Below are 27,462 nucleotides of genomic sequence, written 5' to 3'. Positions count from 1 at the left end.
TTTGTCCCTCATGCATTTTATCAGAAAAATGGTGTGATAGATTCTCGTGCGATATCTGGTATGTATCGTAGAGAAATCAAAGGATTGGTAAGATTTGGAGACAATTTAATGGTGATAGACCTTTCAAATCATATAAATGATCTCATCAAACGGAAACAATCATAAACTCCTGTACTTTTTAGCTACATGAAGCACTTGATCTCAATTCCAACAACTATGCATTCAATGACCTCGTTAGCATCAACAAAATGATCAGAAACAACAAAACAAAAGATTAATGCGTACATGGTGTACGTGTTCTCACAAAGCCTTCAAATCAGATCAATGGTCATTTTATCTGCGTCTTGGAAGACACCAGTATCCTCGCGAATATCAAAGACGCCAACTCGCTCGTAATATTCTGGTCTACGACTTGAGAGTTTGCACAGAAGAGTGCAAATCCAAGAAGCCGTTTTTAGCTTCGCCGTTGGATCTCTCAAACGCATAGTACCGACAACTATACAAAGTACTTTGGTAGATTCATTGGTTGCATGGTCATTGTGGAGGTTATTGTAGAAGTCGAGACTTATTATTGTTTCGGGAGATGAAGCTTTCGCTGAATGGTTTCCAAAATTCAGAGTTACTCCTCGTTCGTCACCAAGTTTCTTCGCAATTTCGCCAGCCACTCCCAAGCCTTGGATTCTTATTGTGGGGATATCCATTTCCGGGAAGTTAAGAATTTCTGCGGCTGTTGTTGGTAAGTTTGTACCGATATAAGAGAAGCATTCGTGTGGTTTGAAAGTACTATCCTGAGTAGCAGGAAAGGTTATGATTCCGCCATCCTTGAAAAGTGCCGAAGCCCATGACCAACTACATGCAAATGTGGTTTTGTCTTGTGACGTATCTTGCTCATTTTTGTTATAGCTACTTGACTGGTAAACCCCCCTTAAGGACCAGAGAAGACCTCTAGCAATATCAGACTGCCAGAGACCAGCTAAGTATCCACATTTTAAGCGGTCCTAAAATGTACTTGCGACTCCAATGAGAGCTATGAGTCGGTCAGACGGTCGTGTCAAGCTCAACTTGCAGTACTCTCGAACTATATCGAACCATCGTTCAAATACTTTTAAGTCTTCAATTTGCTCCAGATCAGACTCTGCTGTGATAGAATTCGCGTAAACCTTTTCGAGTCCCGTACATTCGCACCGTAGGCCTGACTTACATTCCATTACTAGTTCCGATGGATGAAAATGAATCGTACGAGGAGCTAATTTCCGTTCTTGAAAGACCCAGGCTCGAGTCAAAAGTGGCGTACCTATGCTTAGCACTTCGCGATGCCTTAAATATGGGTAGTTAGGTGAGTTGTATCGATGATGAATCACCTCAAGTGAGGGTCTGACGAAGATAGGGCTCTGATCCCCTATTTTTCTTAATCTTCTAGAACAGATTTTATGCGATCGTATTGAGAGAGTTGGATTTTTGAGATAAAGTTTTCGACGATAAAAGCACCCTCCTCGGCTATCATACGAACCAGTAGCCGCCAAGTTTAGGTAACTATTTGAGTACACAATAGCCATACGGGCAGCCTCCTTCTCCCAATCGTCCTGGTCATCCTGAACGATGCATAGACTGTCAATCCAAATATGCCGAATGCCAAGTGCTCTCACAATCGAAATAGCGTCTCTAAACGTTAATGGCAAAGTTTTCCATGCAATTCCCTTTCTATGTTGCCTGAAAGATTCCCTTTTGGTTTGTAAAGGCTGGTAATCTCCCCAGCAATGGCTGAGAGTTGCATAGCGCTTCTTGAAACCAATATTTTGGGGACTATTAAATGACGCGTCTGTCTTCTCAACCAAGACAACTATCGCCGACTCTCTTCTCAGTTGACAGACATCAAGTACACGTGTTGGGAAGGCGTTATAGTTAGCTCGCGATGCGCATTTTGTGTGTTGACTGTCGCAATTGGCGATCCATTCGCGCATGATTGATGCGCTTCTTTGAATGGAATTGAAAGTGGAAATATCCCGAGCAATTCCAAATGCTGATACTAGTGCAGACTTTACATGCATCGTATTTTCTGACATTCACGTTAGATGTGACTTTCATCAACAAGTTCATTGTGGCAAACCTTGAATAGATTTCGAATAAAATTCCAAGTCTACAACTCCATCAACTTTAGGGCCGCTGGTCTGAATTCCGAAGTTCTTTAATCCCCAGTGTAGTAGTTTAGGTACCATACGAGATTCTCTGTTATAGTAGGCCTGAAGCTCGACCCGTAAGGAGCAGTCATTGCGAATTACAAAACGGCCATTGTAAGGTCGTGAATCGTCGAATATCTGCATTTTCGAGCTTCCGATGCGCAGACCTCGGAGAATTATTGAACAATAAGGACAACCTGATCTTGCCGCACTTCGTACAGAGCCAGACTGAAACTCGAGGCAATAATTTGGGATTAATTTCGTATCTAGCTCCAAAACCCATTCCTGTCGTAGATTTCCGTTGTGATCGCGATTATTTAGACATGAGCAGACTTTACATGTAGTCGTTGAATCGAAAGTCATTTCCGCTACTGTCGATTCAACTATCGATTCGAAATAAATCAGCCCACTTGCTTTATTTTTCATGATTACTATATAGTATCTAGATAGGAGTGAAATAATGTGAATATACCTTTCGTGGAAAGTACTTGCTCATGAAATGTTATCGGATCTTGTAGCGTATCTTTTCACTCGTGGCAAATTTTCGTGCTGTCATTTGAGACTTCGATGCAATTTTTGCCAGGAAGCATAAGAATTTTAGATTCTGTAACGGCTTCATGTGATATTCTTATAAGGCTATAGTCGCGCAAAAAGTAGCACAGCATTATCATAGTTTGCACCATGGGCAAGATTAATAGGTCATGAGGGTTCCATTCGTTTAAACGAGAATGGGTAAGTTTGTGCAACGTTCTTGAAGTAAAGTATCCGCGACCATTATGCGAATTTGATAGAGTATGTTGAGCTCAACGCGTTGTGCTATATGACTGTGAGTCTGGGGTAAATAGGCTATTCGAGCATATTGTTATGATACATGTTAATAAAGCCAATTGCAAGATGCCAAGCTTGTGAGTTCCTGGTATTGACTCACCGGTCTATAAATTTAGCGTGTACACGTAGATTTAAATAGCCTCCTTATTTTGTCATGCATAGAACCTAATCCCTTAGACAAATCTTCAATGAAATCTATGGGCAGTGTAATAGAAATCATGCTACGCTTGAAATTTTATATTAAAGTGAAAGGGTGTCAGTAGTGTTGCCCTTTCTTTAAATTTCCAAAATCCATCTGCTCAATTTTAGTGGAAGTAACATATCCCATTTGTCTTGTTGAAAATATACAAAGACAAGACAAGGTCCTACATCGTGAAAGAGTTTCCTTTGGTATATCAACCTAATTGAACATATTTAATGATACAAGCGGATCGCTCTGAAAGTAAATAAATATAAGTAGGCTTTTTTGTTCCTACGATGCCCTTGAAAGCGTGCAAATGATGTGGAAATAGATCTTCATAAAAATCTAGCCTTGGTGTTTGTGCTTTTTACTCAGGAATCTTCTAATCTTCAAAGATCTCTTTGAGTATTGACTTCCTTTCGATTAGAATCTTCTTTCATAGTCAGACAGTGCTATAAGCCCCCAGGAATCTCAAAATGGATCTATTTCAGTGTATTCGTGTCGTTGTATTGAGCGACACCCAAAGGACACACACGTAGCACAAAAAGCAATATTTACGACAGGTCTATTGCGTATGGAGAATGTGTTCATACAACTTCATCACTTACGAGAGGTGTGCACAGCGTCCACAACATCAAAGAGTAGCTCTTGCGTCAGTTTGCAGGTATGGGGATGCTCTGAATATGATTCGTTGCAATAGGGTATTCGAAGAAGAACCGTCAACAGGTGCAAGTTATCAAACAAGAGATCTGACGAATCCGTGTCCCATTTGCGAGTAAATTGAAATTTTCGCTCCCGAACCAACCTGTTCCTTAACACTGACAAGTTACCAGACAGGATTTAATCTTCGCGAAGCTTAGACCCCGCCCAAATAGTGGAAGCGGCGATGAGAAGTTCAAACGAGCTTTCCAGAGTACGGGTAACACATTGAAAATTTGGTTATCACGGACTACAACTGGTAACCCTGCAACATAGACTTCTCGATCGACAGATACAGTTCGCCCAATGACATCAGTATCAGAGCTAAGCAGACTCAGAGTAGCTTCACAACATGGTAGAAAGTGTCTGGAATTAGACTAAAGTTGACCGAAGTCTTCAAAATGACTTGAATCTCAAGTTGCCAGTAAGCTACCATCTCGTTTCGAATTCCACGTTGGGCCGTGTCGATCTTGTTTCCTATTCCAAAGATACGTGCCTAGAAGTATCATGGGTAGATCTTCTGAACAAGGAAAAATTACAAAGCTCTTTCCATTATTACGTTACGCATGGCAATCAAGTCAAACAAGCCTCAAGTAATTCCTGACACCTGACTCAACAATATCTGCATTTGCAGCACCTAAACATCATCATCCATCCACCAGACTTTCCATCGTTTCCTCTATCTGACTTCAGACATAACCCTCCGTCAATCTCGACTTGATTTCGCCAGTATGAGGTCGGTTGAGCTATCAATTTTCGTGAAGATGCATGAAATGAAGTATATCGAAAAAGAGCGCTTAACATAAAATTTCTCTTTTTACCATACTCATAACCGACCACTAGTCCGTTCGTATGCGATTGAGATCTGGCACAAGAAATTCACTTCAGTAAACCACTTAGTAAACACAAAAACAACATCAAAAAACACCCCCCCAGCATCTCCATCTTCCCCATCCTCCTCTCCACAATCCCCGACATATCCCCAAATCCATCAATTGCACAAAATCAAACAAACACCCAACCAAAAATCCAACCCATAAACCCAGCCCATAAATACAAAGCACAAAACCTCCCCAACTCCACTAATAAACCCCAAACATCCGTGCCCAACCAAGCCCACGCGCCACACCCACACACGCGTACGCAAGGAACCACATCTGAAAAACTGTGGCTCAGCTATCAGCTAGCTAACTAGCGACGATCATCGTAAATTTTCAAACTCTAATAGATGATTAATAATTTTTTTACTTTTTGTGAAACGGGTTGTTTTGGAGTGAGACTTTTTTTTTGACATTGATGTTTGTTGTGCTGGATGGATAGGAGATGGATGGGTGAGGGATGAGGTAGTTTTGTTTTTATTTTTATTTTTGGGTGTTTAGGTTGAGATGAGAGATTGATGAGAGATTGTTTTTTGGGATTGGGGTATTGGTCTGTTGCTTATGTCGGAGGAGGACATTGAGGGCTTATTATTGAAATTGAGAAAGAGCAATAATCGAAGTTTCGAAGCAACTTCGATTAGGTACTTACCTAGAGTTATGCCAACATGTCATGATTGTCAAAGCCTGAGAATCAAACCAAGTCAAGTCAAAAAGTAACCAAATAACAAGAGATTTCTTCTCATTGTCCTATATAAAAATACACTCCATCTCTGTATCTAGATATTTATCTCAAATTATATACAAAATGCCCGCCAAAATTACACCAAACCACATCATCCCCATAGGTATCAAAGAATCTCAGACTCAAAAATCTAAACCACCAATAACAAAGCCATGACCCCCATAGCTGCCATAATACTTCCCCGAACACTGACCTTTGAAACTCCAGAGTCCAAATATGGATAAGCAGTGACAGCACTAGCATCGCTTGTTCCAGTCGCGCTATAGGCGCTTGGCATGGCGAATGTGAAAGTTTCGGTGCTTCCAAGTGTAGAGGTGTCAATAAGGATACCAGTACCGGTTATCGATACACTGCTTGAGGTAATAGTTTGGGTAGAGGTAGCGTTGGCGGATGCAGATGTAGGTTTTGTGATGAAGGAGGTGGTTGCGTAGGTTGGAGTAAAGATTATTGGGCTGGTGGTTCCAGCTTGGGCGACTACGCTGGATGATTGAGGTGTGCTAATGCCTTCGACAGATGCAGCGGCTGGAGCTGGGGCAGATTGCATGGGGACCACGGTTGCGGTGGAGAGGACGACTGAGGCGTCACTTGGAATTGGACTGTTGGTTACTGATGTAGTGGATAGTTGAGCGGAAGTGGCCGCACTGGAGCTAACAGCCTTGACTGGAGTTTCTGGGCAGGCTGTTTCACCGGAAAGAAGAGCCCCGGAAGCGACACATGCGGCAGAAGATACACTAGTAGTCTCTCCAGAGAGCGAGACACTAGAGGCGGCAGAAGATATAGCTGGGGTAGGAATAACGACTGAAGAAACACTGCTAGTAACCTCACCTGAGAGAGCACTAGTCGAGGCAGCGGGTGTTTCTGGGCAAGCGGTTTGGCCAGATAAAAGAGCACCACCAGAGGGTACGCATGCTGGGGAAGATACGCTGGTGGTCTCACCAGAGCTAGCTCCAGCTGAAGCAGTTGGTACTGAACTATCACTCTCAGCAGATACTGGAACACTTGGGCTTGAACCAACAGGAACAACAGTGCTGGTTCCCTCGGTAGTGACAGTGCTCCAAGCATATGCGGCTCCAGATACTTGAGTTGTGTAAGCTTCTGGGATGACGGTAGCTGTTTGAAGAACAACAACAGCACTGCTAGTGTTTTCTACAACTGGACTGCTAACGGCAACTCCCAAAACAGAAGTCGAACTAATAATAGGACTGCTGGCCACAGCGATCTCGGTAGATGAAGGTTGAGGAGCTGGGACAGTTGTTTGTGCAATTCCGCTAGTGGCTACAATGATAGCAGAGGAAACTTCACCTGGAAGTGTAACAGTGCTGTAGATTGTAGCGGCAGATTTAACGCTTGTGATGGTACTTTGAATAGTTGTGGTCGAATCGATATTTGCGCTGGATGGTGAAGGAGTGGCTTCTCCCTCGGCAGCAGTGATTGGGCAAATAGTAGTCGAAAGAATAACAGTTTCGGTTACAACAGATCCAAGCTCGTCAGTGCGTGTGTTTGTTCCATAAATGGTAGAGGTAGTGTGGGGGTATGGAACTGAAGTAGTGGTAAGAACGCCGGCGACTGAGGATTGCTCAATAGAAGATGCTGAAGGTACAATGCTAGCAGCGGAGGATTCTTGAACGGGAGATACTGATGCAATGATACTGGCTGTGGAGGATGCCTCTATCGGAGTTGTGGGAATAATTGTAGCCACAGATGATACTGAAGCAATGATGCTTGGGGTAGAAGATGCCTCTACGGAAGATACCGGGCAAGCGGTTTGGCCAGAAAGGAGGGCACCTGTGGAGACACATGCTGCAGAGGTTAATGAACTAGAGGCGACAACGGAGACAATCGATGCGGCTTCGGAAGTCGCGACGCCCAAAAGAGATTCAGCTCGAGCAGTCGAGCTAATTATTGGGCTAGCAGTAGTTGAGATTTTAGTCGAAGAAGCAACGATAGCGGCTGATGTAGACGAAGCACTATTCATGATTAGCATACACTACTTCTCCGGGTTTTTGAATACTTACGCAGCAGCGCTAGTAGCGGCCAAGGTGTCATTTTGATAAACCTTAACACTGTTGATGAGCCAATAAGCTTCCTTGTATGCTTCTGGGTTTGCTCCAACATAACTATCACAAGTAGGATATTTTTCTGCATCATAACAAGTTGTTTCTTGCCAGAATCCAGTTTGCCCAGCGTATCCTCCACAGAATGTTGTATCGAAAATGATCTTGTGGTTGGCAAATAACCCATCAATGTTACAAACTCCTCCTTCAGTAGTAAAAGCAGGAAGATCCCAGGTGGATGGATCTGGTGTACCAGCAGTTATATCGGCTGGAATCGCATCAGGTCCAAAGTTCCACATTCTGATAACATCACTAGTCCATTGCATAGCATATACACCACCCCCGTTGCTGTTGAATGTCGTTCCGTAAGAATTTGGATCGGAGTTAGTACCAGAGCATGCAGAGGTAGCATCTTGGGCTCCAAATATGCTTGAGGTAGCAGAATCATCGCAGTTATATGTTGTGACGTTATCTTTTAATTGAGTTGAATATTGGTTGCCAGAAATATAGCATCCTTCTTCGGTATGAAGTGTTTGCAAGCTGACAGTCTTCTCGTTGATGTTTTCAAGAATATCTATCTCTCCATATTGTGGGTAATTAGTAGCATTGACGGTCCAGAACGCTGGCCAGGTACCGCAAATACTGGCCGGCATATGCGCAAGGTCGGCAATAATCAAGCCATGAGTATAGGTCTCTTTACTTTGTATCCTAACACTGGGCCGGCCAGTGGTGACCACATTGACGTAGTCGACACCCATATAAGCTTGTCCATTTTCGACCTTTGTCAAGGCTACACCAAGCTCGCTGTTTGCATTTTCGGCTACTTCTTTAGAGGTATATGAAACGAATCCGGTTGTTGGGTCGGCTCCCTATTTTCAATATATCAGACAAATTCGTTTCCCAATAATTCCGTTTCAACATGTATGATTCGTCCGATAACAAGCCTTTCCAATTGTCACCCCATCTCTTTACTTCCATCTAATCATCGACGGGATACTGTACATACCGTATAAAAATCGAACATATCAAAAAAATTGGTTCCTGCATAATCATCGACTAACGTATACTTGTTCGTCGCGGAAACTTCACCAATGAAAGCAAGCGCCAAAGTGGCAGTGGAAACGATTCGCTGAATCATAATTAAGGAATTAAATGAAGAAGAAAAATAATGAGTGACTAGACGTAACAACGTCGAGGAATTGAAAAGAAGATGATTGACTTTCTCTCAGAAAGAATGATGAGAGTACGTCTTAAGCAATAAATGAGAAAAGAATGTATTGTTGTGGGCGACAACAACCTTTTGAACAAGGTACTACGAGTTACTTTTTCGCAAAGCCACAACCCATTCAGTACCAACTTTGATGACTGAGGGGCTCAAAAAGACATTTCGAGACGTTGAAGCCATTTTCCTTATATGAGGGCCTGTTCTAAAGTGGAGGTCAATAGTCCCTAAACCCGATATGATACGATGAAACAACCCAAAATGACTGGGATTAAAGATTCGAGATCACTTTATCTTAGATTCTAAGAACGGATCAAGGGTAGAGTCCCTCTTTCTGAGCATATCTGGACATAACGCCGGGTGTTCTGGATGAATTGGTTACGTGGAGATGAAAATTGTTGTGAATATATTAGAAATGTGGAGCTTTGGAGACCTTGTCCTAGTGTCTTTATCGAAAAACATTGAATATCGATTCGTAGAAATGATCTCGGAATTACTTGATATGAAGCCCCCCTGTTGCCCCTGATTTTTGGTATAGTGGAGATTTTTTACTGTCCGCGACTATTCAACAGGGAGTGCAGGGTGTGGAAGTGGAAATTCATCCTAAGAATGGTACGCGCCTTTGGTGTGTCGTGCTGATTGGACGAATGTTTGAGATATTTCTTGACGCTCTTGATCTCGAATACCTACCGCCCTACCAACATGAAGAAGAGATGAGATGCACCTATGAGATGAACCTTCGAGTTATTTTTAGCAAAAGAATCCATTCGCATTCTCTGGTTCTGGAGAGGCAATTGAATTGCCAGCGATGTTTGTGATAATTGTGATGCCTGCGCGAGTCATCAATAGTATTGGTTCACATCCTGCTCGTGATTTGACGCCCTACTTGCCCTACTTGCCCTGCTCACTACGAACTCACTTGTGCATGTCATACCATGCTGGAAACCCTCTCAGCCACAAAATGTGTCGTCATTCTGTGATTGGTCGCCCGATGTTGGTGGAATGATCAAAACTTTGGGCTCATATTACATGAAACTTCGGTAGCTTGCTCGGATTCTTGGTGGTCGTGCTGGAGGGTCCAAGAAGCTCGGTTGGAAATAATCTTCCGCTCCGATAGTCACGTGGTGTGATGGGAAATTCAATGAACCTCATTAAAACATATACTATCAAGTGTGCTGCATGTTCATGTTCAATTTCAGGTTACAAGTGATGCTTTAGCGCTGAACAAACATTAAGGGGAAGACAGATATATGTCACGTGAGCATTTGAAGATTAGTTTTGATAGTGGATTATCTCATCCTCAGACCACACAGTGATTACATAATTTAGTGTCTTGATTTCGAGGTAGGGGCTTCTTGAAGGTTTATTACTGTAGGATCTGAAACAATTTGGTTCCTAATTAGGTATAAAAACCAATAATTTGTTATTTTTTGATTTTTCAATTAATAATATCAAATCATACAATTATTATAGAATTCTATTACAGATTTATATTATATAAATAGCTTTTCTTATTATTTTGATTTAATTTTTATTATTATAATTCTATTCAATTATATATATATATATTGAAAATATAGATTTTCGAAAACCAATATTTCAATAAAATAAATACCTATTTTTTTCAAAATCAACTACTATTACTATTCTAATTAAATATATATATATTCCAAAAATCCTATTATCTATCTTATTCTCCTCATATAAATAGAATCTTAAATAATAAAGATTATTATTGATTTCAAAAAGATTGAATATTCTTAGCCCTAAAATTCAATCTTTATTTGAAATCTAAATACTTTAAACTTAAGACATTTAGTATCAGAAATTTAATAATATCATTATTAATAATGTTTTTATTGATAATATAATCCTAATACTATTAATATAATTGAAAAGACTTACAAAATATTCAATTCAATAAAATGATTCGATTGATACTATTTTTATTATTAATAAAGATATTCTGAAATAATTGAAAATAATTTATCTAATTTCAAAAAAAATCTTATATCTTTTTTTATATTACTACTACAAATCCAATCAATTTGATACAGATTTATATAATAATACTAATTAAGCTTTTTCAAATACTCTAATTAGTTTTTCAATAAATAATAATTGAAAGGATAAAGTATATTGTTGAAATACTTTCATCTAACAGATTCAATTCCTCATCAAAAATGCAATCAAAAACTCTTAGACTCTCGAGAAAATAAACATTCCCTTTAATCCCTAATTAGCCAAAAAAAATTCGATTATTAATAAGCTACAACATTACTATAAAAAAGATCAAGATATTATTTAGAATTTAATGAAATATGTTCTATCAACGAAGAGGGTCTGAATATTGAGATAAATAGTGGATGTTGATAGCTAATAACTAAAGAGAGATCATGGGACTTAAAAACAGTGACGAGAACGGCTGACTATGCGAAACATCCTCCTCGAATCAAAAAGTATGAAAGGAATGAAATGAAATAAACGTTGCGACCCCCCGTCAGTCGCTCTCTCTAGAAAATTCAACCTTCTCGACAATTAATCCAGACCGAACACAATGCCAAATCAATGAAATGAACATGCAATAAATTGAAAACCCTCCAGTATCTCGCTATGCGGATCATATCTGTGGCTTTGACTCCATGGAAAAGGATCCTGCTGAGTCACCACTGCTATTGATGAACTCGTCGAGCGTGATCCATCATCTTGTCACGACGATAAAATTCCCTGCCACATCCGGGTGCGTGGCAAGAGTACTCTGGAGCTTCATGCTTCTTCATGTGACGATTGCAGTCACTTTGGCGTCCAAACGTCTTACCACAACCAATGAAGTTGCAAGCAAAACGAGGGGCGGGGGCGATATTATTCGCGAAGGACCCAATGAGGGGAGCTGGAGGCGTAGCTTGTTGCCCAATAAGAGTAGTGTTGGTATCAGCCTCTCCGGAAATAAAGTCTTGTTGTTCCGTAGTTGTCTTCGGTGCTGACGCGAAGAAATTCATTTCTTGGCCGTGAAAATCGATGCCCATATCGATTCCATCGCAAAGACCCTGAAAATACCTATCGTCACTTGAGGAGAACGTGTTTGGCTCAAATGATGTGAAATTTTGGAAGTTCATGAACGGATCCAAGGAAGCGGTTGCTATGTCGCCTGTTGAATTATAATTCCAATTCGGAACATTTGAGTGGTTGAACTCAGTTGGAAGTAATGCTGTCTGGTCGGCTCTCACATCGTCGTTCCAATTAAAAATGTCGAGTGTTTCGACATTGTCGTACAACACATTGTCGTTTGGATGCGTGAAGGGAAAAGTTGCAGGGGAGTGATCCAAAAAAGTTTCCAAATTGAGCTCCCAACGAAGGTATCTGGAGGCATACTTGCGTTAGTTCGAAAAAAAAAACTCACGGCTGCTCCTTGTTAGTCGTGGTCGACATAATTGCGTAGCACTGCAGATAGATTTTGGGCGGCCAATGAAGTAATGGGGCGATGTAGGGCGGTATGATGAGGCGAGCAGAACACGCTACACTAGAATTCCGAGATTTGATTGGTCGAATACTTGACGAAATTCAAAAATTTAGAGAGGGGAACATCTTCCTATAAGTAATTTATGGGTAGGAAAGCAAGATTTACCACGCTACAGACTCATCTTCCATACACCGATTTCGTGCATACAGTCCCTGTAGTTTTCAAATCTCAGAATTGATACATTCAGCCCGATCGCATGCTCTTAGCTTCGCGCTTCTTTCATTATTTCTTTCTACTATATTTAACTGTTGAACTAGAAATCAGGTCCTACATAATTTGCGTATTCGATGATGTTATGATGACAACTAGCACCGCCAGTTTTCGGGCTCCAGGCACGTATGGGTGCGAATTCTGTCCAAAAGCCCTGCCTACTAAAGGGTCTTTGAAGTAAACTTTTCATAGTCTCCATCTTCTCTATAGTAAGAGCTTAATGTAGCTAATTATGAGCTCTAGTCGTCATCGGAACACTCACATACGACCATACAAGTGTGTTACATGCCAAAGCGGTTTTGCTTTGCGCAGCGATCTACGACGCCATGAAGCCAAGCATGGAAGTGTGGATCCACGATACATGTGCAAGTGGCCTGAATGTGAATTCAAAGGATCGGCACGGAAAGACAATCTGATGAGGCATATGAAAAAAATGCATTCGAAAGTAGTTACCACTGACGAAGAAGACACTTGCAATACCACTATCTTACGAGATGCTTACGATGAAGCGGTTGAAAATAGGAAGGAATCTGAAAAAAGTCTCACTATTCTGAGGCTCGTGCAAGATGGGAACATTATTTCGCTCAAGTTGCTGCTGCACGGAGGGGGAAATGTTATGGCGACAACTGATTCTGGCAAAACCGCACTGCATGTAGCCGCCTTCAATGGCCATTTGGACATACTCAAGCTCCTTCTCGACACGAACATCGAGCATAATGCGAAGGACACCGCTGGAAGATCTGCACTTCATGACGCTGCCAGAGGTGGAAATTTCCATATCTTCCGAGAACTCATAGCTGCGGGATTGAATCTACATGATAGAAACAACAATGGTGAAGACCCATTGTGCGACGCGTGCCGCAATGGGCATCGAGATCTCGTACAAGAAATGCTTGAAATTCAGTCGCAGCTCAGTTTAAGTGATGACTCGCCAATGGGTTCTACTCCGAGTGAACGGACAATCATCACACAATCAACATCTGATGAGTATCATGATTGGGTCAAGACCGTTGGTCTGAAAAAGTACATCAAATTGGCAATTGAAAATGGACACCGTGCTATAGCGGAGATTATTCTAGTTCAACACTTAGACATCGACCGGAAACACTTGGCCTATGCCCTACAGAAGGCTGCAAGTATGGGGGAATATCAGCTTGCCGTCTTGATCCTCGAAAAAAAGATCGACTATTTGTACCTGACACTTTTCGCGCGCTTCGGCTTGCTGCTGGTCAAAATAACATACCTATCATGAAATTATTGGTTGAGGAGGGAGTTCCCGTTGATGGCTATGAAGCTGATATGTTCACCCAGAGCCCGCTTCTCCGAGCGGCTAAATGCGGACATAGTGATGCCGTTGAGTTTTTGATTGAGAAAGGGGCAAACCCGAATCGCCGGTCTCGCAACACTCACACTACACCTCTATGTGAAGCTATTGGTTGTCACAACATAAAAATCGCCACTATATTAATCCATGCAGGGGCTGATGTGAACACTCCTACTATGCTAGGTACAGCGCTACAAAGAGCTACAAGAGCAGATAAAGGGCTCGTTGCATTATTACTTGAAGCTGGCGCCAACCCCAATGCTTCCGTCCATTCTTGTGTTGGTACAGCACTTCAAGAGGCTATTAAAAAAGGAGACAAAGTAATAATTGACTTGTTAATCGAAAAGGGAGCGAAGGTCAACGCTCCGGCTAATGATCATTCTAATACAGCACTTCAAGAGGCTATTAAAAAAGGAGACAAAGCAATAGTTGATTTGTTGATCGAAAAGGGAGCAGAGATTAATGCTTCTGCTGATTATTTTTCTGGTACAGCACTTCAAGAGGCTGTTAAGAAAGGAGACAAAGCAATAATTGACTTGTTAATCGAAAAGGGAGCGGAGGTCAACGCTCCGGCTAATGATCGTTCTGATACAGCACTTCAAGAGGCTGTTAAAAAAGGAGACAAAGCAATAGTTGATTTGTTGATCGAAAAGGGAGCAGAGATTAATGCTTCTACTAATTATTTTTCTAGTACAGCACTTCAAGAGGCTGTTAAGAAAGGAGACAAAGCAATAATTGACTTGTTAATCGAAAAGGGAGCAAAGGTCAACACTCCAGCTAAAGGTTATTCTGGAACAGTACTTCAAGAGGCTGTTAAGAAAGGAAATAAAGTAATAATTAACTTATTAATCAAAATGGGAACAGAGATCAATGCTCCGGCTAATAATCGTTCTGGTACAGCACTTCAAGAGGCTGTCAAGAAAGGAGATGAAGCAACAATTACACAGTTGATTCAACTTGGTGCTGATGTCAACGCTCCAGAAACCCCAGGAGAATACTGGGACCCTAACCCTGGGTTGGCAATTCAGGAGGCTGCAAAAATCGGAGATCAAATTATTGTGGATATGCTACTACTTGCTGGAGCCGATGCCAAAGTGCGGGCTAACAGAAAGTGCGGTACACCTTTACAGGAAGCTGTAAGACATGGCAATGAGTATATGGTCAAACAGTTGATCGCCTTCGGTGTTGATGTCAATGCTTCGGCTGTTCGTTCATCGGAATACTCTTGGGGGCGCAATAGTAATCCTGAAATTGCAATCCGAGAAGCTAGGAAGGGGAGATGCCAACCGATCGTGGATATGCTCATTCAAGCTGGCGCCATTGACCCCGGGGAAGATTAGATTTCTATGGTAATTGAAATGGATATTCTCTTGTCAATTTATGCTCGTGACTAAGAACTTATATATCATGACTGCCTATGTCCCGCAGGTAAAGTGCGATTTAGCAATGCTGCTAGGTCTGTCGGGCTCTGTGTCTCAAATTGATACCTGCATATATATGACAGATCATTACTCGCGAATCGAAACTCTTTGTATATTCTTATTAGATGTTAGTAAAACATCACTGTTGACTTCATTTGTGATACCCGTAGCAATGTTAAAGTGAGTGGTGGCATAATGGGACTTGTTTAGTGCATAGAGGCCTACTAGGTTTATACCTAGGTAGACAATTGAAACAACTGAACAAGGACTTTATTATTATTTCTTGACCTCACCCACTTCAGATCAAGCATCTCAAATGTGCAAAGGTGAATGGTATAAGAATATAATGTATCAATTAAATTCGACAGCAAAGAAGCTGGCAAGTTGACTAGACTCCATTATTTAGACTGTATCAGTGTACCACCAAGAAAAGTTCACCTTTCCACATCAGTTATCCTCAATATCCCAGAATCCTTCCATAAACTTCTTTCATCTCAGACAAGATATCTCAGACAAGATCGAAGCAACTCACCTTCAGCTCTTTATCTCAGTTACACCACTGCATTTCTGGCGGTAGCACTTCATCTCGCTTTTCTTTGTTCGCCATTATATGTCTCAGCCAAGATTCTCCATTCTTTGACTACACATGTGATAGATTCCCAGCAAAGTACGACAAGATAATACTTTTCATTATCAAACTCAAGGTTTATCAAAACTTCTTTGGAATAGGAACTGTGCTAGAGGATAATACGCGCGACGATTGATTGAGAAAGTCAAAGCCGGAGATTTCAGCTGACTAGTTCGAAATTGCAAAGCTTTTGTACTCTTCGCCGGCTTCTTTGTTAGAGCTTGAGGACACAGAGAGGGTCCTGAGTAAGAGTGGAAGGTAATTGGCGCATAAGGCTTTTGTGGATAGATCGATGGTTTAGGTACGTTATACTTCTGTGCGCTGGGTGGTTTGTATCATCAAAATTGTTGATATGAGCCTCACGAAGGTTAATTAAAACCTGCATCAATCCCAGAGTCATGATCACTATTCACCTTCCACTCTAACTCTTCCCAGAAATCCAATGGAGCCACCCAACGCGAAATCAAAGCTTCCCAGCAAAGAATATCCTATCCCACAACTCCCAGGAACAACTCGAGGCTCCATACCATCTCGCCACCATCAAGATTCCGCAGCTGCTCAACGTGCCAGAGAATCACTCAGAATAAACAACCGAATCTTCAAAGGATATATCAACACCGAACTCATCCGATGCTGTGCACTCCTCGCAACCTCCGAGTACGAAAGAGCTTTGAGTCACGTGGAAAATGCTTCATTTCTTGCAGAAGAACAGAATTTTTTCTATGAGATTAGTAAATGTTATTTGTATCGAGGATTGTGTTTTATGGGGATGGAGAGGTGGAAGGATGCGAGAGTTGTGTTGGTGAGGGGGTTAATGTTAGGGGATGGGGTGGGAAGGTGGAGGGGTTGATGAGGGAGGCTCAGATGAAGATTGATGAGGAGAGGAGGGGGAGGAAAGTGGGTGCTTGAGGGTGGCTAGAGGTAATGTTCGTTGTGGGGTTGTGAGATTGTGGCTAGGGCGGAAACATGATACCATTTTTACATAGAATATCGTTCTCCTATGATATGAATTCATTGTGAACAGTTTACTGGGCATTGCTGAGACTCGTTCGACATTGAGATCCGAGAATGTAATAGTACAAGATCTCAAGCGAGGCTCGAAGCGGATGTATATTAGGAGCTCTACGCCTATTGTTCTGTTTCTTCAGAAGCTATAGCATGTTTTCTTTCAATACGACTCCAACCGAATTGACAACAAGTGAAATCTCTTTGTGATTGGGACTACAAAAAATAGTTGTATGTGCCGGATGCGTCAAAAACAATGAACCGAGTTTCCATAAAGAGCTTTCTATATAGTGATCCATGATTTAGATCCATGATATGTTTCTATACTCGACATCAACCACAAGCTTAGATATATTGGCCCGTGAGAAACCTAGCTGGCCTTACTGTACCAATTTAAGAAAGTAGCTATTGAACTTAGTCACAATGACTGCGGTGCCACCACCAGGTGACGTAAGCATTACCCCATAATCATATCCATAACTCCAAAGACCTATCTAATTGGTTTGATTCAGGATGATCGGTGGGCTCCGGGGTTCGAGTTGCCTATTCCGTCCGCAGAGGGAGAAGATAAAAAAGATGAGGGAACGTCCGAATCCAAAGATAACGATAAAGCAGTGCCCACGAAGAAAGCAGAGACCATACGAGGTACGGCCACTGTCAATCAACCTGGGCCGAACTTGGCTGAGAGACCCGAACAAGAAACCACGGCCGAATACTTTGCGAGCTGGGCTGAGGCGGAGAGAATGATGAGAGCCGATTTGGAAAAGGGGAAATTCACAGCAGAGCAAGTTGATGAAGTTAAGAAATTGATGGAGGCTGGTGTAAGTTCATGTGTTATTTCTATTCCAAGCAATATCTGAGCACCGCGGTATAATATGGATGTAAGACCAGTACTGATTATATCAATAGGCAATAAAAATGAAATTGCCATATAAAAGAGCACCCGGGGAAATGACATTGGCGCAATGGGAAGAGAAGGCTGCAAAGCTCGAGGCTGAACTTAAGAACAAGGGACAAGAAGGCGACAAGTACGTGGCTCAATTGATGGCGCTCCAAGACCAATTAAGGCGGTCGGAGGTCGCAAATCTGGAGATGGAAACCCGTAATGCAAAACTCGAAAAAGAAAGGAACGAGGCTATGGCTAAAATTGATAAGGCCGCACAAGAAAAGCGCGACAAAAAGAATCAAGAGGACAAAGAAAAGGAGGATAAGAAGAGAAAAGCGGAAGCTGAAAAACATGTAAAGGCTTTGTATGATAGAGATAACAAAATTCGGGCACTCGAACAAAAGCTCGATGCGTTGTCTAAACGCGCAGAGGCCGAGAAAAAAGAAAGAGAAAAGGCTGCCGCCAGAGATACATACAAAGATAAGAGGGCGGAAATTCTGCAAAAACAGGCTCTCGAAAAGGATGAGAAAATCAAGAAATTAGAGAATGACTTGGAAGCCGAAAAACACAAAAATGACTTGGAAGAGGCCGGATATCACGGGGGTGATGAACTTCAAGCCATAATCAAGCGTTTAGAGCACGAGAAAAGACAGCTCAAGAAGGAAGCAGCTAAATTGGAAGATGTGATTCAAGGCTTGAACGAAAAGGTTCGGGGATTGGAGAGCTCACAAGTGAGATTCCTAGATGCAGCTATAAGAGAAGAGAACGCAGGAAAGGAGAGAGATAATCTAGAAATCAATGTTGTCGCGTTAAAACAACGGATCGAGCAATATGAGGACGAAGAAAAAAGACAAATCGAAAGAGAGCACGTTTTGAGACTCGACAGGCAAACTCTTGGCGCTCAAGTTGTTCAGAAACAAACCGAAATTAATCAATTGAATGAGAAAGTCAATCAATCTAAGGAGAAAATCACTGCGCTTGAGGGTACTATAGAGACCTTGTCAAAAGCAGTGAATGACTCATCTGGAACACTAGGCCGGGAATTTGTAATCTTGGAAGCAGAAATTAAGACACTAGAAAGACGAGTAAAAGAACGAGATGCCAAAATTTCTCAACAGGAGTCAGAAATTGGGGCCCAGAAGAAGACAATTGAAGAGCAGGCATTGAAAATTAGGATTGGGACCCCGGGTGCAAGCCATGGAGAAGTGGCCATGCAGAACCAGGCCATACTTAAGGAGAATATGGAGCTTAAGAGACAGTTGGAAGACATGCAAAAAAATCTAGGTGCAGAAAACTCAGAGGAACTCAAGAGGCAGCTAGAAGCAAGTCAAAGAAAGCTAGAAGCTAGTCAAAAAGAATACGCCGTTGTTCAAGAACGCGTAGAGAAGTTATTGCAGGAGCTCGAAGAGGTCCGAAAGACAAAATTCGGCGACGGAGCAAATGCGAGCGAGATTGAACGTCTGAAGCAAGAGTTAGAGAAGGCTACGAAAGATATTCAAAATTTTACGCAAAATTCAAGGAGAGCTGTGAATGAGATCAATCGACTGAAGAAAGAAAATACGGGAAGTGTCACAATGATTCAAACTATTACGGGAAAGTTAAGCAGAGCCACAAACGAGATCAATCGCTTAGATGAGAAGAAAAAGGAAGATGCCGAAACGATTCGTCATCTAAATCAAGAGAACGGGGCACTCCAGTTCGAGATCTCTCGTTTGAGGAGCCTGCGACCACAAGCACAAGTTCATCCAAGCCAGAAAGAATTGGAGTCTAAGAGAATCAAGATTGGTCATTACCAAGATCAGGGACACGAATGGCGCATTCGGGAAGATGAACTCAAGGCTCAAGTTGACGACTACGAGAAGCAAATTGAAGAGCTGACAGCAATAACGCAACAGAGTGATGCTCTAATCAGTGACATGACAGCGGAGCAGAAGGAGCTTCACGAAACCTTGGATAAACTTAAGCTCGAACTGGCAGCGAAGTCAATTGACGATACTGGGGGTGGAGGTGAAACACCTGCCGACGCTGCTGAACGTGAGCGGGTTCATGCTGAGAAGATCAAAGAACTTACAGACCGAAACAGCGCACTTTCCAAACAAGTTGATGCGCTCAAGGAAGAAATTGAGAAGATACGAAAGAACCTTACTGAAACCAACACGGATGCAGAAAAGGAAAAGACTCAACTCAACCAACAACAAGCACATGCCAGTGCTCAGACTATTCATATGTTGATGGGCTTCATGATTCTCCAGCGAGCCTTAAACGGTAAGGTCAGTGGTGATATGGATAGAGTGTTGGCAGCAGTGGATCAAGCTAGACTTCAGGCTGAAGCAATCGGTGATGAGAAGTTGATTGTGGAAGTATCGTACTTGGCCGCTATTGCTGTATATTACGACGGTGATACACCTAAAGCTCTCGCAAGCTTCAATGCCGTCAAAGATTCCAAGGATTGGGATGATTCGAAGAAAGATCTCGTGAAACAATGGATTGCGCATTGCGAGAAGGGGACTGATTGCCCAAAGGGAAGGGGCGGGTATAGAGAAGCTCTAGGACTCGGACCTGTGCCACCATCTTTTCGGGCTCCTCCGAAACTCCCCAAAGATAATGATGACGAAGAAGCAAAAAAAGCCAAGAAAAAAGCTAAGAAAGCCAAGAAGCAAGCAAAGAAAGCGAAGAAGGCAGAGAAGAGGGCAGCGAAAAAATCCAAGGCAGGGACTAAACCAAGAAGAGCTTCAGCACCTAAACGTCGTGGTATACATAGGCCTGATTTATACGTCGGTATCCTATCGCCGAGACAACAACAAATTTGGGATACTATCGATTTTAGTGATTTCGATTACAATCACCTAACTCCCGAGCAGCAATCTCTGTTTTCATTTTTTCCAATAGATTCTGAGCCTGAAAGCCCTCGACGACCAGTAGTCCATCGAGCAGCCGGACCTTCCAGTGAGCTCTCGCCCCTGCCAGCTCCCCGTGCACACTTCGGGCTCCCACCATTACCACTTAGTGATCCTGATTCTGATGCAGAAGCGCCACCACCACCTCCTCCTCCTGCCCCTCAAAAACCACCAGGAAAGATCAAACCTCAAAGATCAGCTTCAAGCGGCGCTTCCTCTGCCGCCTCGGTTCAAGCCGCCAAAGGAGTTCAAGAAGGGCAGCCCAGTCGCATGAGTCGGCCTACCACAGATGCAGCTCTGCATATCCAGTACCTTGTTGCTCAACTGGCTGAAAGTGGAAGACGTATCAGAGAACTCGAACCTGCAGGCGCCATCGTAGAAAGTTTGACAGGTCGAGTGGAAAGGAGAGATAAACAGATCGAAACCTTAAAAATCTTTTGCGAGCAGGTAGTTGCTGAAAATATAACGTTGAAAGGTGATGCTCAGTAGTGCCGGTACAGAATCGTACCTGGAAGCGATCCTGGGACTTGAAATACCTTTAGTTTTCTTCTCTTTTCAAGAAGCATACCTCAATGAGAATGGTGGGTCGTACTGTTTTTGTACATTTCATTATTATATAGTCAACTCAACTAAGAGGCATGCTAATACCAAAACCACACTTGTGGATACCTCTATTGCCACAACTTGCTATGAAGTATTGAAAAAAATTATGTATAAATATCATTTATCTAGAATCTATGCGTACATTATTACAAGAGCTGATTGTGATCATAAGCCGTGGGCACGCCGCCCCTTAAAAAATATAAATGCTTGAAAATGGGACATTCCATACCCAACTTGCAATACCCATAGCTCCCAAGCTCATAGTCAATGCCATAAGAAAATTGACCTCGTTATTATCAAGGATGTTCAAATATCCGTTCTCAATGATTCGACTTGGATGGCTAGGCTTGAGACTGGACTTAAGTGGAGTATTGGAAGCATCGGACTGGGTGGTTTTTTCCTGGTGCAGACCAACAGGATCACCCGCAACGACCAGTACACGTTTCCCACCTTGTCCCTCAACGATACGTCCAGTCCTTGTGTCCACAACGCTCATTTGGAACCATCCGCCTAAGAAGCTATCCACCACACTGCCAAGAGCTCCCCATATGGTTAACGCATAGGTAAATCGTTGTCGCTGCAAGAAGGACCATCCATTTTCCGCAAATTCCTGAGGGCTACAGAATGGCACCAGAGCCATCGAAACAGTAACTATAATGAGAGAACCTAGCAGACCTGCCATGAGACCCCAAACTGTAACACCTCCGTTTGTTCCTGGTGGTACTTTTCGCAGAGTCGGGGACGTAATAAGTCGTGGATGGGCTGAGGATAGGATTCCAAGTTCCGAGCTAAAGGTATCCGCCGCAACAGCTGCGTAATTTGCTATTATTCCCACTACAAGAAGATCGCCACCCCATGTGTAACATGCGTCGTTGGACGATTCTGGCTCGTTTCCTCGTTTGTCCAGTTGATATGCGTGCATAAGAGTAAGAACGGAGGCAACGGCAGAATTCGAAATAACTACATATGTTAGTTCTAGCATTGGAATAGAGGAAGTAGTTCCGTACCTTGCATATGAGTACGAGCTCCTTCACCTCCAGCAGATCCGGTAGATTGCACTGTTAGCTTAGCCTTTACATCGTGTTTGACCTATACTCATCAGAACGGCAGATGGATGAGGTTACAAAGAAGTAACGAACCTTGGTAACTCTTGTGCCAATGAGATAGAATATAATCAAAAGCGCAAAGGGCAAATTCCATGGATGTAAAGCGTGTGCGGCAGCTGTAAGAACAGCTGCAACAATACCTGCTGGAGTTAAACTTTTGTGCGATCCAGCTCTATATACCATAGCCAGAGTGACCGGAATAGCGATAGCCGCCTTCATAGTGACTCAAACTATATATCAATTCTTATTGAAGACTATTGGAAGAACGTGAGTGAGTGGTAGGCAGGAAGGTGCTGCTTTGAAATGTCGCATGTCAAAATTGTGAAGAACAATGAGTCCGATGTTGATATTGTGGCTATTCGTGGGGAGCCAATCAACAATGCCATCATGGTATGATATATCAGTATCAGGCTGGCTGACACATCTTCGGACAACACGACTTACTAATCCGTAAGAACAGCATCAATATAAGATTCAATTGTAGATAGATTTTGAGATTGTCATTTTCTATCATACAAACCCTTTTCCTTTTTTGTCAATGTCCCTTCTCCATACAATCACAACCAATTTGTTGAATCCATAACTCGAGTAAACACGTTATGGGACACACGGGATCGGTAACCTGAAAAGGTTTCTCCGTGATACGTGACTTCCGTCTCCCGGTGGCCAGGTGCAAGTTTCCATTTGTCAAAGGCATAAGCTCTCTACAAACGAATCTCTTTCACAATTTCTTATCTTCTTCCCACTCTTGCTTTTAAAGTATAAGCAACGAACTTACACCGTCGTTCTTTATCTAAAGTGAATCGGCAACATCCGACCGCTTCACCGGTAATGGAGTGGAGGATATATGATAAATATTTAATGGTTATATCCAGCAGAAATGATCTGCTACCCATGTCTTGGCTTGCATGAGTGCTGAGATGGAGATATGCAGGTGTATCTGCAACTCCAAAGGTGGGTGATATTTCCCCTCTTAATGGGAGCATACGCATCCCTTATCGGAATAGCTGATAGTCGTCAGTACATAATGTTTTTCTTTCTCTAAGTCTTGCTTTCTCTATTCTTGCATTTCCTTCTGCTCTCTCAATTTTGCTAGCACCATGGTGCTCATCAAAGCATTGGTCACAGCGACTACATTGATTGCCTCGACAATTGGCAGTCCAAGTCCGAAGTACCCGAAGCCTGTCTCTAATACCACCGACTTTGTTGAAACCCAGCTCTTAGAGGACCCTTCTCCATATGACTTTCCTATTCTTCAAAATGGCAGTCTAGCGGACAGTGGTCAATTTCCCATGCCGTTATGCAATGGATTTAAGTTAGAGGAAGCTTCTATTGACCAATTGCAATTAGCCTTGTCAAATGGGACATTGACGTCAGTGCAAATCGTTATGTGTTATTTGGAGAGGATTTACCAAACAGACGAATATATCAGGTGAGTAACATATGCATCAATTTCTAGCGCCATGCTCCATGCACCGATGGTTGACAATGTTGATAGAACTGTAATGCAAATCAATCCTGAATTCATCCAGATAGCTTCTGCGCTCGACCATGAACGTAAATTAGGTAAAATCCGCGGACCATTACATGGCATACCATTTCTAGTGAAAGATGTAGGTTTCAAGCAACAGATTCTTTTGTGGCCCTACTGACAGGTGCCAGAATATTGCTACCAAGGACAAATTAGAAACTACTGCTGGTTCTTGGATGTTGCTTGGTTCCATCGTTCCTCGTGATGCTCATGTCGTGAAACGGCTTCGCGAATCTGGGGCCATTCTAATGGGACATAGCACTCTTAGTGAATGGGCCGATATGCGCTCGAACTCATATTCCGAAGGTTATTCGGCCCGGGGTGGACAGTGTCGATCACCATATAATCTAACTACTACTCCCGGGGGAAGCTCATCGGGCAGTGCTTCGGCTGTTGGCGCAAATCTTATTACTTTCGCACTTGGTACTGAGACCGATGGAAGCGTAATCAATCCCGCCGAGCGAAATGGTGTCGTCGGTTTCAAACCAACTGTTGGTCTTACTTCACGCGACGGGTAAGTTTTCTTTGCTATCAAGGTTGTTAGATAGTTCTACAGTCCTGCAATGAGAGATTCTGGATTTGAGAGCCCATTTTGAACGTTGAACATGTTCAAGTAACCAGATCGTCCTCGAGCCAGACTGTAGTTCCGACTATTTGATACTCTTGGTACAACAGCTTCATGGCCGTGTATTATATTGACAGTTTTCTTAGTGTCATTCCTGAATCTCATAATCAAGACACCGTCGGATGCTTCGCTAAATCTGTCCGAGATGCTACCTATTGCCTTGACGGAATTTATGGTCCCGACGCCCGTGACAACTACACGCTTGCGCAAGATGCGCCAGCCGGTGGCTACTCTCAATATCTTAGCAACAAGACCGCTCTCCAGGGTGCTATTTTTGGGCTGCCCTGGCTCAGCTTTTGGAAATTTGCCGATTCGGATCAACAGTCTCAACTTCTCAACCTTGTTTCCGAGATAGAAGCCGCCGGTGCTACGATCATTAATGGCACTGAACTACCTTACTGGCAGACCATTATTTCTCAAGATGGTTGGGACTGGGACTATGGTACTACTCGTGGATATCCCAACGAATCCGAGTACACATATGTAGCAGTTGACTTCTACAACGACATTGTAAAATATCTTGCAGATCTCAACAATACAGATATTCGCACCGTTGAAGATATTGTCCAGTACAATATCGACAACGTTGGATCCGAAGGTGGTCTTCCAGGCGTTCATCCCGCCTTTAAATCTGGACAAGATGGGTTCTTAGCTTCTCTCGCTACTAGCGGTATCATGAACGAAACATATTGGGAAGCCCTCAATTTCTGTCATCGCACTACCCGTGAAGATGGAATAGATGCAGCCCTTTATAACAACGGTACTCAGCTCACCGCATTATTGGTACCGCCCGATGTGGGTCAAACTTATCAAATCGCGGCCCAAGCAGGGTATCCAATGGTTACTTTACCAGCAGGCGTGAGCCCAGTGGACGGAATGCCATTTGGGTTGGCTTTAATGGGGACTGCTTGGAGCGAGGCAAGTTTGGTCAAGTATGCGAGTGCGATTGAGGATTTACAGCAGAGTTTAGTGGGCTTTCAACAAAAGAGAACGAGTCCGTTGTGGTATGATTATAGAGCTAAAAATGTTCCTATTATATAGAGGGTATTGATAGTTGAGATGCAAGCTGTTAATGATTATACAATGAATTTATGACTTCAATCCAGTCTTTTAAGCTTCCATCATTTCCTTACTTTCAAAAGGTTTGAAAGCCAAACGGCATTTCGAAAATCACTCCCTTCCAAAGATGTACAGACTACAGAAGGATATCATCTAGAAGTCAAGACGACGAAGATAGTTTACACTATTATTTTTTTCCAGATATCGAGTTATGGTTATCGAGCCGGTGGGGACTCGTGGCGCGCACGTGTTTGCGTCTGATAGAGAGTTGAAGTTTAGTTTAGTTTATATTTGGGGTGGATTGTGTACCACAGAACTCACCTGATGATGTAAACAAAATAATCACATTTTGCATATAAAATGTTCGCTAGGGGTGTGTAAAGCGGAATGTGAAGGTGGTATGGATTGGAGTGACTAACCCAAAGTGAGTGTGAGGGAGTCAAGATATAAGAACAAACTGACGGAACTCTGAAGTGCTTTCTATAATTCCTATAATTTATCAGCAGGCTGGATCAAAAATATGAAGTTTCAGAACTAACCCAATATCCAGAAGTTAATAATTCCATCCGCTACAGTCAGTAGATTATTCACATTGATAAACAGCCTAATCTTCATTTCAAAATCCAGTACAATCCCGAAACATAACACCTAGATACATTTTTGGGGAAATGACAATTCGATCTCGAACTCCAGAAAATATGCTGGTGTACTCTTGAGACTGGTGATTTCCAAATGTTGGGGTTTCAATATTCTATCTTGAATTATGAGCTATCTCGTGGGATTCACCGGAAGCTTTTTTGATATTATGGTAGTATCATTGATATGAAATGTCAAGCAGTAGTGGCTGGGTTAGCCGAAATGTTGGATTATTTCAAACTGTTATGATAGCAATACTACTGTGTGCTTGTCGACTAAACTGTGATCTCAGATTCTAGTGACAGTCATCCTGAAGTATAGGTCTCCTGCGAGATTTACGTGTAGGTTCTGACTGAAATGTCTACGCAGTTCACCAGACAATGGAATAAATTTATAGCCATAGAGTGTTATGTCTAGATGAAATTTTATGCTCTCGATTAACTTCTCACTACATGATCCGCCGAGTTCCCAAGCTTCCTAAGCTTACCTGGGCCTTTGAAGTGATCCAATTTCTCTGCTTTCGCCACTCGGCCCCTGTTGTTCAACCTAATTTCGAACAATCATAGTCCAATCTTCGACCAAACCTCAAACAATCATACCCCATTGACTAGCTCAATCCCAAAAAATCACCCTTGCAAAACGTACGGCCGTATTGATCGCCACTATATTCTCGTTCAGATCTTCTTGCATCGACATAGAAGTACCTAGGTAGCCAAAGGTCTATTCCTCCGCTATATTTGCTCATATCAACAGTAATTGCGGAAGAACAGAGCCATCGATAGGGATTGCCTCTCAATTCAAGAAAGTCGATGTTCGATGTAAGGCAGCATTGAGCAACTTTCCTTTGTTGAACTCAGCACTAGTATTCGAACCTAGCCTGGAAGAGTTCACAGAGTGGTTGAACAGCACCGAATATGACGAAGAATGGTGTAAAGAGAGAAGTGACCTTGCAAGCTTCCAAATTTCGCTGCAAGTAGAAGAGTGCCCTCGTGAATAGTAATTGCTAGATTCCGTAACGTACCGTTTCGAAAATTTGAAATACCATTTGTGAATAAGGGGTTCGAGTCCGATACTCAAACTTAAATACAAGAGGATTTGCGGAAGGTGAAGTATCTTTCTTTGGTGAGTGGACAAAAGTATGTGGCCCCTCAAAGAGAAAAACCGAATATCAAAAGCTTTCTACATAGAGTTGCAGCTCCGGTATTTCAACAACTATTTTTAGAATGGCTA

At 42.5% G+C, this 27,462-nt stretch overlaps 7 protein-coding genes across 7 annotated transcripts; 3 read left to right on the top strand and 4 right to left on the bottom strand.

The window, feature by feature from the left end:
• Positions 1-311: 311 nt before the first annotated feature.
• On the bottom strand, positions 312-2,540 carry Bfra_008231 (putative het domain-containing protein; the record flags this gene model as incomplete). The annotated part of the gene is made up of 3 exons (XM_037338594.1): positions 312-973; positions 1,511-2,056; positions 2,108-2,540. The coding sequence occupies 3 exons, from the start codon at positions 2,538-2,540 to the stop codon at positions 312-314; spliced, it is 1,641 nt and encodes a 546-aa protein (XP_037191900.1).
• A 3,095-nt stretch (positions 2,541-5,635) lies between these two features.
• Bfra_008230 (putative endo beta- protein) lies at positions 5,636-8,697 on the bottom strand (the record flags this gene model as incomplete). Its single annotated transcript, XM_037338593.1, has 3 exons — positions 5,636-7,472; positions 7,521-8,428; positions 8,566-8,697. 3 exons carry the CDS (start codon positions 8,695-8,697, stop codon positions 5,636-5,638), a joined length of 2,877 nt encoding a protein of 958 aa, XP_037191899.1.
• A 2,756-nt stretch (positions 8,698-11,453) lies between these two features.
• Bfra_008229 (uncharacterized protein) lies at positions 11,454-12,210 on the bottom strand (the record flags this gene model as incomplete). Its single annotated transcript, XM_037338592.1, has 2 exons — positions 11,454-12,141; positions 12,182-12,210. 2 exons carry the CDS (start codon positions 12,208-12,210, stop codon positions 11,454-11,456), a joined length of 717 nt encoding a protein of 238 aa, XP_037191898.1.
• A 734-nt stretch (positions 12,211-12,944) lies between these two features.
• Bfra_008228 (putative nacht and ankyrin domain protein) lies at positions 12,945-15,175 on the top strand (the record flags this gene model as incomplete). The annotated part of the gene is made up of 2 exons (XM_037338591.1): positions 12,945-13,647; positions 13,692-15,175. 2 exons carry the CDS (start codon positions 12,945-12,947, stop codon positions 15,173-15,175), a joined length of 2,187 nt encoding a protein of 728 aa, XP_037191897.1.
• A 2,137-nt stretch (positions 15,176-17,312) lies between these two features.
• Positions 17,313-21,161, top strand: Bfra_008227 (putative patched family protein; the record flags this gene model as incomplete). Its single annotated transcript, XM_037338590.1, has 3 exons — positions 17,313-17,339; positions 17,378-17,710; positions 17,799-21,161. 3 exons carry the CDS (start codon positions 17,313-17,315, stop codon positions 21,159-21,161), a joined length of 3,723 nt encoding a protein of 1,240 aa, XP_037191896.1.
• Positions 21,162-21,465: 304 nt separating this feature from the next.
• Bfra_008226 (putative duf92 domain-containing protein) lies at positions 21,466-22,600 on the bottom strand (the record flags this gene model as incomplete). The annotated part of the gene is made up of 3 exons (XM_037338589.1): positions 21,466-22,235; positions 22,283-22,364; positions 22,415-22,600. The coding sequence occupies 3 exons, from the start codon at positions 22,598-22,600 to the stop codon at positions 21,466-21,468; spliced, it is 1,038 nt and encodes a 345-aa protein (XP_037191895.1).
• An 881-nt stretch (positions 22,601-23,481) lies between these two features.
• On the top strand, positions 23,482-25,578 carry Bfra_008225 (putative amidase family protein; the record flags this gene model as incomplete). Its single annotated transcript, XM_037338588.1, has 4 exons — positions 23,482-23,813; positions 23,880-23,994; positions 24,044-24,426; positions 24,624-25,578. 4 exons carry the CDS (start codon positions 23,482-23,484, stop codon positions 25,576-25,578), a joined length of 1,785 nt encoding a protein of 594 aa, XP_037191894.1.
• Between the last annotated feature and the right edge of the window lie 1,884 nt (positions 25,579-27,462).

The sequence above is a fragment of the Botrytis fragariae genome (genome assembly GCF_013461495.1).
Source record: "Botrytis fragariae strain BVB16 chromosome Unknown tig00000061, whole genome shotgun sequence".
Classification (NCBI taxonomy): domain Eukaryota; kingdom Fungi; phylum Ascomycota; class Leotiomycetes; order Helotiales; family Sclerotiniaceae; genus Botrytis; species Botrytis fragariae.
The sequence above is the reverse complement of the archived record's forward strand: the minus strand, read 5'-3'. Positions and strand labels throughout refer to the sequence as shown.